We start from the raw sequence: 15,561 nt of genomic DNA, 5'->3' as shown, positions 1-15,561 counted from the left end.
CTGATTCCTTCTATTGTATTTTTCATTTCAGTTATTGTATTGTTCTTCTGTTTTAGGTCTTTGTCAAACATTTCTTTTATCTTCTTAGTGTGTGCTTCCATTCTTTTTCTGAGATCCCCGGATCATCTTTACTAACATTACTCTGAATTGTTTTTGGGTAGATCTCCACTTCACTTAGTTGTTCTTCTGGGATTTTATCTGTTCCTTTGTCTAGGGTATGTTTCTCCATCTGGCATCTCATTTTGTGTAGCTTTCTGTGATTGCAGTGTCTGTTCTGAAAGATGCAAGGTTGTAGTTCTTGTTTCTGCAATCTACCCCCTGGTGAATGAGGCTGGTCTTAGAGGCTTGTGCAGGATTCCTAGTGGGAGGGACTGCTTCCTGCCCACTGCTGGGTGGAGCTGGGTTTTATCCCTCTGGTGGACAGGGTCATGTCAAGGGATATGTTGAGCAGGCAGCTATGTGTTCAGGAGACTTTAAGCAGCCTGTCTCCTACTGAGGAGGGCTGTGCTCCCACCCTGTTGGTGGTTTGGCATCCCAGCAATGGAGCCTACAGGCTGTTGGGTGGGGCTAGGTTTTCATGAAAAAAATGGCAGCCTCCAGGAGGGCTCACACCAATGAATACTCCTCAGAACTACCACTGCCAGTGTCTTTGTCCCCACAGTGAGCCATAGTTGCCCCTTACGGCTCCTCCTATTGCCAGAACCCCAGGCTGGGGAGCCTAATGTGTGGCTCAGAGGTCTCTTGTGGGAGAACCTGTGTGATATAATTATTTTCTAGTTTGTGGGACATCCACCCAGTGGGTATTGGATTTGATTTTATTACTACTGTGCCCCTTCTACCACTCCAATGGGGCCTCTTCCCTTTTTACTGGATGTAGGCTATCTTTTGTGGTAGGTTCTGGTGGGTTGTTTTTTTGGTTGATGACTGTTTAACAGTTCATTGTGATTTTCACTTTTCATACAAAGAGGTGAGCTCATATTCTTCCACTCTACCATCTTGTCTCCGCCCCCTTAGCCAGGGTGAACAACCTTTTTTCTTCCTGCAGGGCAGTTCTTGGTAAATAACGTAACTTTTAAGTCTATGGTCTCTTATTTTCCACATATTCTTGACTCCTATGTCTAGGATAGGTGTTCCTCTGAGAGACTCCTGTGCCTTCCAGTACTTTCTTCTGACTGTGCCAATCGCAAAATATGCTAATGATTTGTGGCCTCGCCTGTAACATTTTCCAGACTCCACAATTTGAGGGCAGAGCCCTGGACATCCCGGTCATTATCAGATTCCCAGCCCTTAGCTCCTGCTTAGTCATGGCAACTAATTCGGGACTGGGTGTAGCACTGCATTCTTACTCAGTTCTCTCAGTAATTCTAAAGGGTAGGTACTAGTATTGTTCCAGTTACGTGCATGTAAGCGACGTGGCAGATCAGGACCTGGAACCATGGCTTGACTTCAGAACTGTTAACATGCAGTAACTGCTCCAACAGCAGCATGTCTTCCCTCTCAGAGCATGTAAAAGTAACAACTATCTCTGAACAAAATACATGAATGAGAGTTGGCAAGAAACTCATCCTGTGCTGTGCCCTCCTGGACACCAGTGTATGCTTTCTATCTGCCCAGGGTGATGGTGCCAACCAAGTATGATTCCCTACAAGATGGTACTGAGTAGAAGCCAGGAGTTCAAATTTAAACTCAGGTCCTCCTGATTTAAAATCCCATTTGCTGCCACCTTCTAACTCTGTGACTGGGCAATATTCAACCTCTTTATGCTATGTCTTCCTCATCCATAAAACAGGGATAATTCCACTTCCCTGACAAGGCTGGTGTGCAGATTAACATTTCTGAGACATTAGCTCATTTAATGCAGTGTCTGCACCCAGCAAACATACACTGATTACTTACTATTGCTATTATAATGATCAATAACTCATTTGACCATCCTAAACCAGTTTTGTGTAGAATTAGCCTATGATCAAAACTTTTTCTGGAAAACAGATTTTACATCCTCTTTCCTATTTACAATCTCTTGAAACATATTTCAGCAAAGTTTATTGAATCTGTTTGGCTTTCATAGAAAGCGTTTTTCACTTTTAGTCATAATGCTCCAAGATTGGGATTTTATCACAAAAGGCAGAAGCTATACCTGCAGCTGAATAATGGTGTAAACAAGTAATAAAAATAACTATCCCCTAAAAACAAACATCCAGTAGAGAATAGCAAACCAGCTTTGTAAAATCCCCCATCTTTTTTCTGTCTTAGAAATATCATCTTTCTCTGTGAACTAGATCACATCCTCTATTATTTATATTATTATTTCCCTGGTAGTTTGAAAGAAAACACTTGTTCTCTCTGGTTCTAGTTTCTACACAACAATTAATTAAAAGTACTGGAGTGGAAAATTTACTAAGAACCTTTTAGTGCTGTACCACACGGCCATGGCAGTATGAGAAACCCAAAACTTACTATTTAAGGTATTAAAATGATTCTCCATAGAAGAAAGGGTTAAAAACCCAACAGCTCTAGGGCATTTTGGATAAGCAGTAATATTTATAGAAAAAATATTAACATGCCAAGTCAATGTACTATGTGAACTATTTCAAGTAAAACTGTAATTATGACTTTGAATTATATAGGGAACTATAATTTCTTATTATGAACAAGAAAAAAAAAGCTAACTTAATTATCTTTTTTGTCCCCAGAAAGTCTAGTAAATAATTCTGTAATTCATAATTTTCACTAATTAGTTTTAGACTGCTCAGGATTTTTCCAAATTAGTAAAGTTTTACACTAAGAATAAGTTCATTTTTCTTAAAGTGAATTTAAACAGAATTCAATGGTGAAGTATAACAATAGAATTATGCTTTTAATGTAGTTAGGAACAAAAGGTAATTTTCTTCCACTATTGGAAAAGCTTAATCATGATAGTGAATAAGGCCATTTCCTTCTTATTTTCGGAGAAAATCCCTACTCTCCTGGGTCAATGGAACACAACCCTAAGACCTAGACAAAGATTTTGAATTTCTGGGGAGAAAAATGACAGTGTTCAAGTTATGTGTTTGTAGTTTCATGCATTTTTTTGTGTGAAGTCCACTTACCAGCTTTCCCCTTTGCTGTGCAGACCTGGTCTCTCTCAAGGTATACACGTCTCCACAGACAGAGATCTCACGCCAGACCCCGGGCTGGGACTCCTCAGTGAAGCCACCTCTCGGATGCATCACCAGGACACCATTGGTCGTGAGCCCATCCATGTGGCCGTCGGGGTTTTTCCACTTTGCTGCCTTTTCCTGGAAAGCATACCACAGAAAAGATGATGTTCAACACAAAAAGGTTCTAGAATCTCTCCAAAATATTGGGTAAGGGCAGAGGGGAGGAAAGTGAGCAATTTTCATTCTCTATTTAAAGCTAATAATCAGAAGGATAAAATAGGCAATTAGTCTGAGAAAATGAAAGAAGTGTAAGAATAGATGAATGATTTATCACTGGAGACAGATTATATTTATCTTGGGCTTTTACAAAAGAAAACCTAATGTCTGGGCCTCTACCTCAGAGATTCTTTTTCGAACCACATTCCCCCTACCCCCACAACCCCAGGTGATTTCAGGAATCCAGTATGTATTCTTCAGTTCTATTTGTGCAGTGCTTTCATCCTACTATCTAAAAATGTTTTGTATGAACTCGTTATCAGGTAAGTACTAGAAGGAAGTGAAAATTTTTCATTCAACAAACAAAATTTCAAAATACATCAGGCCAACAGGTTGTGGCCACTATGTTTTGTTTTCATACGGATCAGTGTTTACATCATCAAAGGTGGAAGGCACAAGTGACTGGATATAACGGCAGATTGGACACCTGGCCATTCTTTCTTGGGGACAGAGCCAGATAGTGTTCACAGGACTTGGGTAAATTTGATTAAGGTAAGCCACTTTTGACTGGTTTAGGGGTGGGCGTATGACTGAGTTCTGGCCAATGAGACCAAAGTGAGTCTTCTGGGAAGCTTCCTGTAAAGGTTTCTTTGCTCTTCAAAGAGAGACCAGGAAGAAATATGGCCCTTGCTCCCCTTCTTCAGCAAGTTGTCATGCTGCGGGGAGTGGGGAGGGTGTGGAAGTACAGGAGCCATCTCATCCACACCAGGACCTCATCTGAGGAAACTGGTGTGCCCAGAGGGCAAGATGGGATAAATCTGGCTCCCCTGACATTACAGAATCACTGGATCAACCAACCTTGCAGCTGGCCTTCCTAGGCATTTCTTGTAATATGGGATGACCCTTTTTTATTACCATTTAGGCCATCTTAAGAGAGCTTTTTACCCCCTGAAAAAATACCTTGATTCAAAAAGGGACTATATTAAAACTGGATAGTCACTACAAGTGTGGGTTTTTTATTTACATGGACAGTATGAAGAGAGATATTTTTAGTCTTTTAGCTTTGTTTTGTTCTTTGTGATATCACGTCTGTAATTCCCAGTATTGAACAAAGTAAACTAACAAATTTTTGAATGAATGAACAACATTTTCTTTTGAACCCCCATTATCTAGATCTGATCATTTGTTTTTCCTTCTGAAATAAATCCCCTTAAATCTACCATACATTATATGTGGTAATATACATACTTTAAGAAGTCACTCCATATTTTATAGTTAATATGGCAAATATAACAAGTAGTGACAGTTATTTTCAGCTTTTTAATAAGTTTTTCATGAAAATGAAAATTTCAAAATCTAAAACCAGAAGCATTTTGCAAAGCAAATATTCTGGCCACAATTAAATGTTATATATATGATGATAATGGGTGTTTTTCTAGAAACAATGTACTAATTAATAGTACTTACTCCAAGAAATATGTTTTTGGAAGAGTCGAATCCAGCTGCGAATATTCGTGCTGTGTAAGGTTCGTTCCTGTCACAGACTATCCTGCAGGCAAACCTAGATATGGTGCTCTGTGTAATCTGTGCTTCATCATTGTTCTGACTGCCAGAAATTGTGTCTGTAACGACGAAGTCGATAGGGCTTTCTGTTGATCTGCCCACCTAAATAAATCAAATTATAACTCATGATCCACTCATATCCAAAAATATGTCACCATATTCATCACATGAAATAAGTGTTCAGGATCCTTTAATATTCATTATCTCTACTAGGAAGGTTAGAATAAAAATTTTAAGTCTGCTCCTTCTCTTGTTTAAGGGAGGTGTTATGGTAACCAACCATCAGATTTTAAATGTTAAGAAAAAAGCTCCATTTTCTATTCTGGAAGAAAACATATCTCACCCCAAACAGGTGTATGATCAGGTAGAAACATAATTTATTACTATCATAGAAAATCATTCCTTTTTCCCCTCTTGTATTTCCAAGTGAAAAAAAAAAAAAAAAAAACACCCCAAGATTTTAAAGGCAGCCAGCAAACTAAAGCCCTATTTCCCCTACTCTTGCCAGGCTGCAGACCCCAGGGCCTGGTTTTTTACACTGAGTGAACCCACCTGTGACTCATGGCACAGCCCTACCCCAGACTTAAGAGACCCAGTGCCTATTTCCCTTCCTCCGCGTAAGTTAGAACGGTGTAAAAGGCTACACAAGTCAACCCAAAGCTTGAGATACAGTCATATGAAAGGTTTAAAAATGCTGGTCACAACAGTTCAATTTTGAATTTTTAAAGAATTATCCTGGCAAGATGTATAAAGCTGACAATAATATTTTATTGGCTTACTTCCTTGGTAAGTTTAAATGCTGCCAGAAAGAATATATTTCATTAGCATGATCTTAAGAGTTCCAACAAAGCTTTTCATATTCACTAAATCCAAATAAGACAGTGTCCTGCGAAATATTTGTTACAGGTAAGGAAGTCCTCATGTCAAAATACTAAATTGTCTATGTAATGATGTTCTATGAATCTCTAACTATGAAACAGTAATAAATGTTATATATGCCAAAGATATGTCTTAAAATAATTTATATGTAAACAATATCTTGTTAAACATGATATTAATGTTCTCTCCTAAAGGCAGTGACTCTGATTCTGAAGCTGTCAATGGAAGGAACACACGGAGCTCCAAGGTACATACATATATAAGGCCCCCGAATTCAATTTCCTAGGTATCTTTATCCTGATCTCAAAATTCTCTCTAAAGCATAAGCATTGTAAAAAACAGAAAAACAGACATCTATTTTCTCTTTTTTTTTTTTTAAACAATGCTTAATTTCTTGTCCTATTAAAATGTTCCTGGAATAAACTAAACCACCGGGTTCACTGAAACTTAAATAGATGCATTTATCCTAAACATATGGATTTCAGGTTTAGAAAACATACACCTTTTTACAAAGTGCAACATAAAATTTAGATTATAAACTTTACGATTCATCTTTCTCAAGTTGCAGAATCTTCCCTCTGCTAGATTCACTGAAAAGCTGGATGTGTAACTCAGAAGCTCTACTGATTCAGATTGCTCTGATTTTTTCAGGCTTTTTTTTTTTTTAAACTACTCTCCTTAGCTACTTTCAAGTTTATAATACAGTATTATTAACTATGATTACCATGCTGTATATTACATACTCAGAACTTCCTCATCTCACAGTTGGAAGCCTGCAGTGTTTGACCAGCATCTCCCAATCCTGAACCCCCTGTAACTCCCATTCTAATTTCCATTTTTATGTTTCTGAATTCTTTTCATATTTTACATATAATTGATATTATACAACATTTGTCTTGCTGTTTGATTTCACTTTAGTTTTTTTAATTAGAAAAGTAACAGATACACTGCAAAATATTTTACAAATATAGGAAAGTACACAGGAGACTATGCCAAACTCAGAAACAAATCTATCTGTCCTGAACCTCTATTCCATTGAAGCTCAGGAGTAAAATGTGAAAAGTTCTAAAACTGCCAGGTCCTCACACGAACCCCCGAGCTCTCACAAAGACACAGGCCATGACCTAATTTCTGTCACCTCCGTGGAAGAGGGCAAAGATATCTCACGCTCTGTTAAAAGCTCAAAGCTAAAACCACACTCCAGCACAGCGTCACACAACTGTTCCTTGTCTACAGAGATTACTGTCTTCAAGAAAGGCCATTCCCCATGTATTAAATTAATGTCTTGATGAATTAACTGAAATTGCCTGTAAAACATGACATTTTATTCCAACTGGAACATACTGCTAGGATCAATTATTTCAAGTCAGGACACTTACCTGAGTGGTCATTTAATATTTATCAGTTCCCTTCCACTTAAATCTAACTTGTAGAGTGTTAGTATATTTCTATACTTTAGGACACAAACCTCATGCTGCCAGAGGTGGGAGGACTAGGCCACTTTCCTAATGAAAACTCACCTAATGTGGAAGACTTGGAGCCTGTCCTTTCTCTGACTGTTGGATCCATTCTACATTATTTTAAGGTTATTCATGTGGACCAGCCATGATGTATTTGAATTCCATTTTATATTCATATAGTAGGCACAGGGGGAATTTTTCTCCCTGCTGCTGACTGATACACACAGCATCATATGGCACTTTCAGTTGTGTATGGATATGAGAAAAGTTTGGGTTTGCCTGGTTGTCAATCAAAGTCAGTACAGGTAAAATGGTATAGAAACACCTGAAAGGGCTTCCTTCATCTTCTCCGGACAAATCAATCCTACCTGTGCCCCTGCATATGTAACCTTATTTTCTCACTTCCCTCCTATTACTAGGATGAGCTATTGCTGCTCCTATCCACAACCTATCTCTCCATGGGTGCTAGGCAGCCCAGTATTCTGCCCTTCCCAAGGATTTTGCTCCTGATGTTGGCCCCTTGCTCTGCTGAATCACCCATTTCTCTCCTAACTGGATCATATGGTCAGCCATCAAACATTCTGGAGCTTCTCAAATTCTGGGACTGTGAGGTAAAGGATTCGTTTTTTTGGTTTGCTTTTAAAATTTCAACCTGTCACTTAATATCTTTTCAAAATATAACAAAAATCAGTATTAGAAAATTGATTATCCACTTGGATGTTTCAGGAATGTCAAACCACTATTACAAATTTCCAAATGCATTCCTTCCCAACTTCCTCACTCACCTCATCCTTGAAGTTTCGCTGCTTGGCTAAGCAGCCTGAATAGCACTGTTCTAGACTAGTCTCTCATTTTAAAAAATGCTTTCCTTTGTTGGAAAGCAATTCTCAAACTAGAGCTCCATTTCTCTGATTCTTTCTACTGGTAATACTTCCTGAAAAACTTGTCACTAATTACTACCTCTGTTTCCTTACTCATCCTGTAACCCACTCCAGAGCCACTCCATCATCATGCTCTCAGCAGGCCTGGCTCCACTGAAACCCTGCTTGCTGACGTTTCCAGGGCTTACACTCAGCATGTCCCGGTACATCTGTACCTGGTATTAAGTTAATGAAACCCTTCCAGGCTAGTTGGTAAACAGCCCCTTTCTCTTTCTGTTCTCTCCCCAGGTTATCTCATCAAATCCCATTTATTAGCTCCCAAATCCTGATCAATCTCTTTGCTTCAGACTAGCATATATGATCTCCATGTGGATATCTAAGAAACATCTCAAATATAACATGTTTCCAACAGAACCTGAATCCTCTTCAAGCCCTAGTGACTGGCACCCAGTTTGCTCAAGCTAAAAATCAACACCCACGAGTCACCCTTGATTCTTCAATTTCTCCACGCTCATGTTTAACCTCATGTAAATTCTATCAACTCTTCCTCCAAACACATCTTCAGTCCTTCCACATTTCCCCACCTTAGCTCTAGCTGTCATCAGCTCTTTCTTGGTTTGCATCACCTCAGCCTCCAATCTTTCTCCCTGTTTTCACACTTGCCTCCTACATTCTTCTCTGGACAGTCCTTGGAGATATCTTAACCAAATGGAAGTAGAATTTTATCTGTTCCTTGTTAAAAAAATTCTCCAACAGTTTCCCCAAAACTCCAACTCTTTACTTGGCCTAAAATCCCCTTACCCTCTTGGCCTCTGCCTACCTCTCTGAGTTCATCTCACACCACTTCCTTCCTCCTCCACTCTGCTGTGGGGCCTTGGCCCTGCTGTAGTGCTTGCTTCTCTGTGTCTCTCCGTCTACTCCAGAATCTAGGTTCCATGAGAGGGAGCCTTACCTGTCCACCTCCAGTGACTAGATGAGGATCTGACACGTAGTAGGTGCTCAAGAAATAAAACTCATTAATGGACGGTTATGACAGTGAGCTTGAACCTGGTGAGCCACATACACAAACATGCACACACATGTATAATGTTTTAGGAAATAATTTTAAAACAGTCTAACATTTTTTTTCAACTACATAGATGCTAATGAAATGTTACTATCTAGAACTACTATAAACCAAATAAAAAAACAAAAAGCCCCATGAAAACACAAGGCGTTGCAGCACTTAGGTGTGAAGCATATGAAACTTTGTGGTCATTTCCCCCTCTGGTTTCTAACACTGGTTTCAGGACCTGGCCAGTTTCCTTACCCCCATGATCAGAATGTATCTGGCATCACTGTCTTCCCTTTTAGGGGCTCTGTAAGACATTTCATCACTGCCTTTGATTCCTTTTCTAAACTGTATTCTTTATATTCTACTTTCTCAATACCGATGCTCATTCTTGTTGCTTTATTTACCCTTATTCTAGAAAATAATGACTAAGATCTTATTCTGACTATAGTAACATATTTTATCAGTCTTAACTAATTTCTTAAATTTAGATCTAGGTTTGACTTTTTCAGACAATAATATTTTTGACTTCTGAGCCTATTATCTGAGTCCACTATTGGAAATGCAGTAAAAGGCCCGTTCTTGATTCATTCTGATGTTCTGCTTTTAAACATTCAGTTAACCTACAAATCATTTCAATGGGTAGTGGCTGAACAGCCCTCAGCAACAAGGTCCATACTTGAGAAATATGAATGCTGCAATGCTTTTGCTCAGTGATTTCTGTCAGTGGTAGAATTTAGACACATATACTTGTTAAAAGGGGGAAAAAAATTAAGCTTGATTTTTTTTTTAGGGCCTTCTAAGAGTTGCTTAACTCTACTCAGATTAATCTGACATTAATCTCCAGTATGTCCAGTTTGTCTGCAAAAGGAATGAGATTATTTCAGTAAAAATAACAAATGAGTTACGTTTTCTTAATAAATCTATAAATTTTTGTTGAATTACCATGCCTTATTTAAAGCAGTTGAGTAGGTATTATGTAGAGAACGGAGAACTGAGGAGACTTAAATCTGCGTTCTGCCACCAATACTATTTTTGCCCAATTAAGGTTAAGTTCTTTCTTTCCAAAGATACAAATTTCTCAGTTATAAAATTAAGAGGTTAGTATAGTAAAATTTGGTATTTCTCAGTGTGGTCCATGAACCTCTGAGGGTCTTCAAGACCTTCTCAAGGGGCCCAGGTCCTTGAAGCCAAAATTGGTTTTATAATAATATGAAAATGCTGACATTTGCTCTTTTGGTGACAAAGCAATGATGTGATTTAGTGAGAATCAACAAACAATCCACTCAAAAAGCAGGCGGAGGACCTAAATAGACATTTCTCCAAAGAAGTCATACAGACGGCCAAGAGGCGCATGAAAAGATGTTCAACATTGCTAATTATTAGGTAAATGTAAATCATTTATGTACATTGAGATATCTCACGCCAGTCAAAACAGCTATCATCAAAAAATCCACAAACAATAAATGCTGGAGAGGGCATGGAGAAAAGGGAAACCTCTAGTATTGTTGGTAGGAATGCAAATTGGTACAGCCATTATGGATAGAGTATGAGGGTTCCTTAAAAAACTAAAAATAGAGCTACTATATGACCCTGTAGTCCCACTCCTGGGTGTATATCCAGAGAAAAACATGGTCTGAAAGGATACATGCACCCCAGTGTTCATTGCAGCACTGGTTACAACAGACATGGAAGGAACTTAAATGTCCATCGACAAAGAATTGGATAAAGAAGATGTAGTACATATATACAATGGAATATTACTCAGCCATTAAGAAGAATGAAATAATGCTATTTGCAGCAACATGGATGGACCCAGAGATTGTTGTACTGAGTGAAGTAAGTCAGGTAGAGAAGGAAAAGTATCGTATGATATCGGTTATATGTGGCATCTACACTTGATCTTAGCCAAAAGGCCGAGAAGCGATATATGTGGAATCTAAAAAAATGATACAAATGAACTTATTTACAAATAAGACTTAAAGAACAAACTTACGGTTACTAAGGGGGAAGGATGGGAGGGGAATGGATAGTTAACAGAGCTTGGGATCAACATGTACACACTGCTATATTTAAAATGGATAACCAACAAGGACCCACTGTATACAGCATAGGGAACTATCCTCAGTGTTATGAGGCAGCCTGGATGGGAGTAAAATTTGGGGGAGAAAAGATGTATATATAACATATGTGCTTAGTTGCTCAACTGTGTCCAACTCTTTGCCACCCCATGGACTGTAGCCTGCCAGGCTCCTCTGTCCATGGGGATTCTACAGGCAAGAATACTGGAGTGGTTGCCATGCCCTCCTCCAGGGGATCTTCCCAACCCAGGGATCAAACCCAGGTTTCCAGCATTGCAGGTGGATTCTTTACCATCTGAGCCACCAGGGAAGCCCATGTATATGTATATGGACAATTGAGTCCTTTGCCATCCACCTGAAACTATCACAACATTATTAATTGGCTATCCTTCAATACAGCTGGCTCTAAAAGTCTCTGTTCTTGTTTTTAGAGTCTCTATTGCACTGAGATCTGAGAATGTAGTCTTTACAATTTCTTTTTGCAATTTTAGAACTGTTTTCTTAGTCTTTTGAAAACCAAACAGGAATAATTTTAATATTATCTTCACCTTTTTCCCCTTAGACATCACCAAACACTATTGTGCCAGGAGTTCTGACTATGTTTCAAAATGAAGAATTGAAGGAAAAATGTGGTAAAAATTTCCATGAAAAAAGAAAGATGTTACCTGAAACATATCCGTATCTTTATCATGTGTGTACTCAACCACCACAGTCTGATTCCTTGACAGAGTGTACGATATACTGTGTTGACCTTTGCAGCTGATAGCCTGATAGTGAAAGAAAAATATACAAAAATTCATTAAAATTTCAACAACTTATCACAGTTCTGCTTATAATTAAGAGACATCACTCTATCAGCAAAACCCAGCACAAGCTCATGGTTTCCTAAAGACCAGAGCCTGATCCTGCTATGCCCTGAATTACCGAAGAGTCAACAGTCACAAGACTGGATTTACCAAATATTCATCTCTAATAGGAACAATATTTTACTTAAGTCAAATCAAAGTCAATTTACTAGTTTCCAAGCCCTGATTTAATCACAGCCCTAGAAAAACATACACTTTCTCCATGTTACCTTAACTTAGTAATAGAATTTTTCAGACTAACATGATTTAAAATTTCTTAATTTATTTCACAATGAAACAGGTAACTCAACAACATTTTGTAATGGTATTTTTCCTATATGATAGGGATTATAATGAGAGTAAAACAATCATTGAAAAAAAATAAATATTCTATTAAAACTTCCATATACTAATGCACTATTTTAGCCAATGATAATTATACACTGATCTTCATCTTATTTAAATCTTGTATAAGCAGTTGCTTAAGCCGGATAGTTTTTGAGTTAATAAAAAAACATAGCTAAGTTAGTTTTATCACCTCTATTTTTAGACTAGACTAAACATAATAGTCTTTGGTTTAGTGAATCTAGAAACCAATAATACAATATTGTTCTAGAAACCAATAATACAATATTGTTCCTTTTTCCTCCATAATGATATATTTCACTACATCTTAAGTGTGGTCACATACTTTTAAATTCCAAGCTAACAAAAGAGGTTTATTTAAATTCTACTCCACATTATTTCAATTACACTGTCCATTCTACTTCAACCTAATTTATTTTCATTTCTAACATTTTACATTAAATATGATAAAACTTTAATAAGCCTATCTATTAAACATTTATTGAATGATCACACTGTACGAAGGCCAAGGAAGACTAAACATCTGGAAGTAGCTAGACATATATATATATATATAGCACATTAATGAGAATATACTCTGAACATTTACATTTAACTAATACAATTGCTTATAGTAATAAATAGTATAAGATTCCAAATCAACTTTGAAGTTAGCCTGGTTAACCTCATGGTTATTTAATCAGCTGCCCTCAAGAACGTCGTCATTGAACTGATGTTTTGTTGTACATGTGTCATGAAGATAATGCAAGTATTAGAAATAATAATTTACACATTTAATATTATTAGGGATCTAAAAAAAATGCTTTTTTGATTATTCAACTCCAGTAATAAATACAATCTTAAATTTTCATTGCTCAGAGTCCCATGAAATCAGTGGTTATTGATACATGACATTTTTTCAAAATCAAATTAATAAAGAACTATTTCCAATTAAGATAAGTGGATGTTTATAATTAATTGAAAAAACCCACTTAAAATATTTTATTAAGCTCAGAGTTACAAAACTGATAACCAGGAGGTGATTATTTATACACTAACTTATTTTAGGATTCCTTAAAAAGTATCTATTGCATTTAAGTTTTCCACTTGTAAGTACACCAACTCAACTTTTTTGGCACATATGCTACACAAAATAACTGTAGTTTGCAAATTATCTGCAAAAGGAGTTAACAAATGCTGGAACAGAACGCCTTTAAAAAAGTTGGACATTTTTGTATGATGGTACCCTCTTTAAGTACAGTGTTTCTCAGACTTAAACCAGAGTTGCCTTAACTGGAAGAGAGTTATGTGAGCCCCTGGCAGAGTAGCCTGGAAGTGAAACTTCTCATGCTTGAAACGTTTTACCTTGAAATCGGTCTGAAGTTTGTACTCTATTCTTTTAACATGCTGTAGTTTTAACATTTAAACATTTCTTACAAGTTTGCTGGGAGATCAACGCCCAGGAAGACCTGCTGTGCCCACCCCATGACCTAGGCTTCCGGGCCACTCTGGGAAGTCCTGGAAATAGGCATTTTACAGGCCCTAAGTTGCTTCTGGCCCAGTTCTTCTAGAGTGTTTTATTCTAAAACTACTCCTGTGACCCAGACTATCATGAGAGAGAATAAGGCTATTTATAGAGAGAGTGAGCCCAGTGCCACACCTGGAAACAGACCAAAACCAGGGGAACCAAAGATCTAGACCAGCCCCTGTCGGAGGGGACCCCGAGGCTTTAAATGCTGATTCAGGACACCTTGAATGATGAGCCCATTTAAAGACAAACTGCAATTTCAGACCTTCTCCAGTTTCCCAAATGTGGCTATAAATGTGGATCACCAGTCTTAGGTGAATGCTTTGAGCATAGGAAAATACATTTTCTGAGACTATTTAATTAAGAAAGTTTTAAACACAAGCTCCGTTTTGGAAGTCTCTGGATTTGGGGAAGATGGAGAAGTGGGAAAAGAGATCCTACAAGGTGGAACAAGTCCCAGAAGGTGATGAACTCCCCACTGTGGTGGAGATGGCTGAGGAACTTCAGATCCTTGTGACCTACCTAAACCACTTCCTGTCTGGCAGGGGTGTCCCTCTGTCAGTGCTGAGTGGGGAGGGGAGGCCTTCCTGCAAAGAGCCCCACCCAATAGGCTGTACCTACAGCGGGGAGAAACATGAAGATAAGTTGGCCCCAGAAGACTGGATTTAAGCCAGGACTGAGGTTTGGAGCAAATGGGGGCAGTCAAAACCCGGGCCACCTCTGGCCACCAGTGGGCCCCCCAGAAATAACGGAGGGCCATTTGCCTTTGATGCCATGAATCACGGCTCATATGATTTTGTGCATTCAAGCCTAGAGTCAGGCCAGACTTGGGGGTTTAAGGGAAGGTAAGAGAGCCGTTTAATAAACTTGGCACTGGTTTTTGCTTTCTCTCTGCATATGAGACGTTAAACTTTTCTGGGGTTAGAAAAGTATCATTTTCTCAGCAGTAATTTTAATATTTAAGATATGGGTCTCAGAAAGACAGTTTCTAGTAAGTTACAGATTCACTGACTTGAATCAATTACGTCAGGTATTTTTGGAAATAAACATTTTCGCTTAGGCATTGAGTTGCTTTGAGATCTATTTTTGAAATATCAGAAAGGAGAGTAAGTAAAGCTGGATTTCTCTTGGCACTCAACAGAATTCAGTACAAACACAGTTACTGTAATACACTGTGATTTCACTACATTCATTCAAATAAAGAGACCAAGATCTTTAAAATGGTAAGGGGAACCAGCCGAACCAACCCGCCTGGCAGACAATACTGACCTACCATATTTGTTTTTCTATTGTGATGGAGAAGCAAGGTGGCTGACACCCTCTCAGGTTACTATCAGTGCCTCAAAGACAGGTCTGGTCTTCTGTGGTCTCCACCCCTAGCACTGAGAGCATGGCAGGCATTCAAGGAAGGTTAGATGAGTGAATAAACTGCTACAGATTCAAGATGATACTTGGAGTGTCTTTCCTTGGGTCTTCTCCACCTCTCCTTTACCTTTCATCAAAGGTACCAACACTGACACTCTCAGCTCAAATTTATTACGTGAGAATTTTTTTCAGGTTAAAAAATATCAG

The 15,561-nt window shown here is 38.3% G+C and overlaps 1 protein-coding gene and 1 long non-coding RNA gene across 5 annotated transcripts in view; one reads left to right on the top strand and one right to left on the bottom strand.

The window, feature by feature from the left end:
* PELI2 (pellino E3 ubiquitin protein ligase family member 2) overlaps positions 1-15,561 on the bottom strand; it is a 198,357-nt gene that overhangs the window by 14,459 nt on the left and 168,337 nt on the right. For 3 of the 4 annotated variants that reach the window (XM_043472170.1, XM_043472169.1, XM_043472168.1), the window contains exons 3-5: positions 11,937-12,038; positions 4,824-5,021; positions 3,090-3,278 (exon numbers count right to left, since the gene is read on the bottom strand). In XM_043472170.1, the coding sequence (XP_043328105.1) occupies positions 3,090-3,278; positions 4,824-5,021; positions 11,937-12,038 (489 nt within the window). The remainder of the gene's footprint in view (positions 1-3,089; positions 3,279-4,823; positions 5,022-11,936; positions 12,039-15,561) is intronic. The other variant, XM_043472171.1, reaches the window with a different exon arrangement.
* LOC122443684 lies at positions 3,504-7,909 on the top strand. Its single transcript, XR_006270085.1, has 3 exons — positions 3,504-3,908; positions 5,993-6,045; positions 7,678-7,909. It is a non-coding gene; the product is annotated as an uncharacterized LOC122443684 (long non-coding RNA).

This window comes from Cervus canadensis, chromosome 6 (assembly GCF_019320065.1).
Source record: "Cervus canadensis isolate Bull #8, Minnesota chromosome 6, ASM1932006v1, whole genome shotgun sequence".
Taxonomy (NCBI): Eukaryota; Metazoa; Chordata; class Mammalia; order Artiodactyla; family Cervidae; genus Cervus; species Cervus canadensis.
This window is presented reverse-complemented; position numbering and strand designations above follow the sequence as displayed.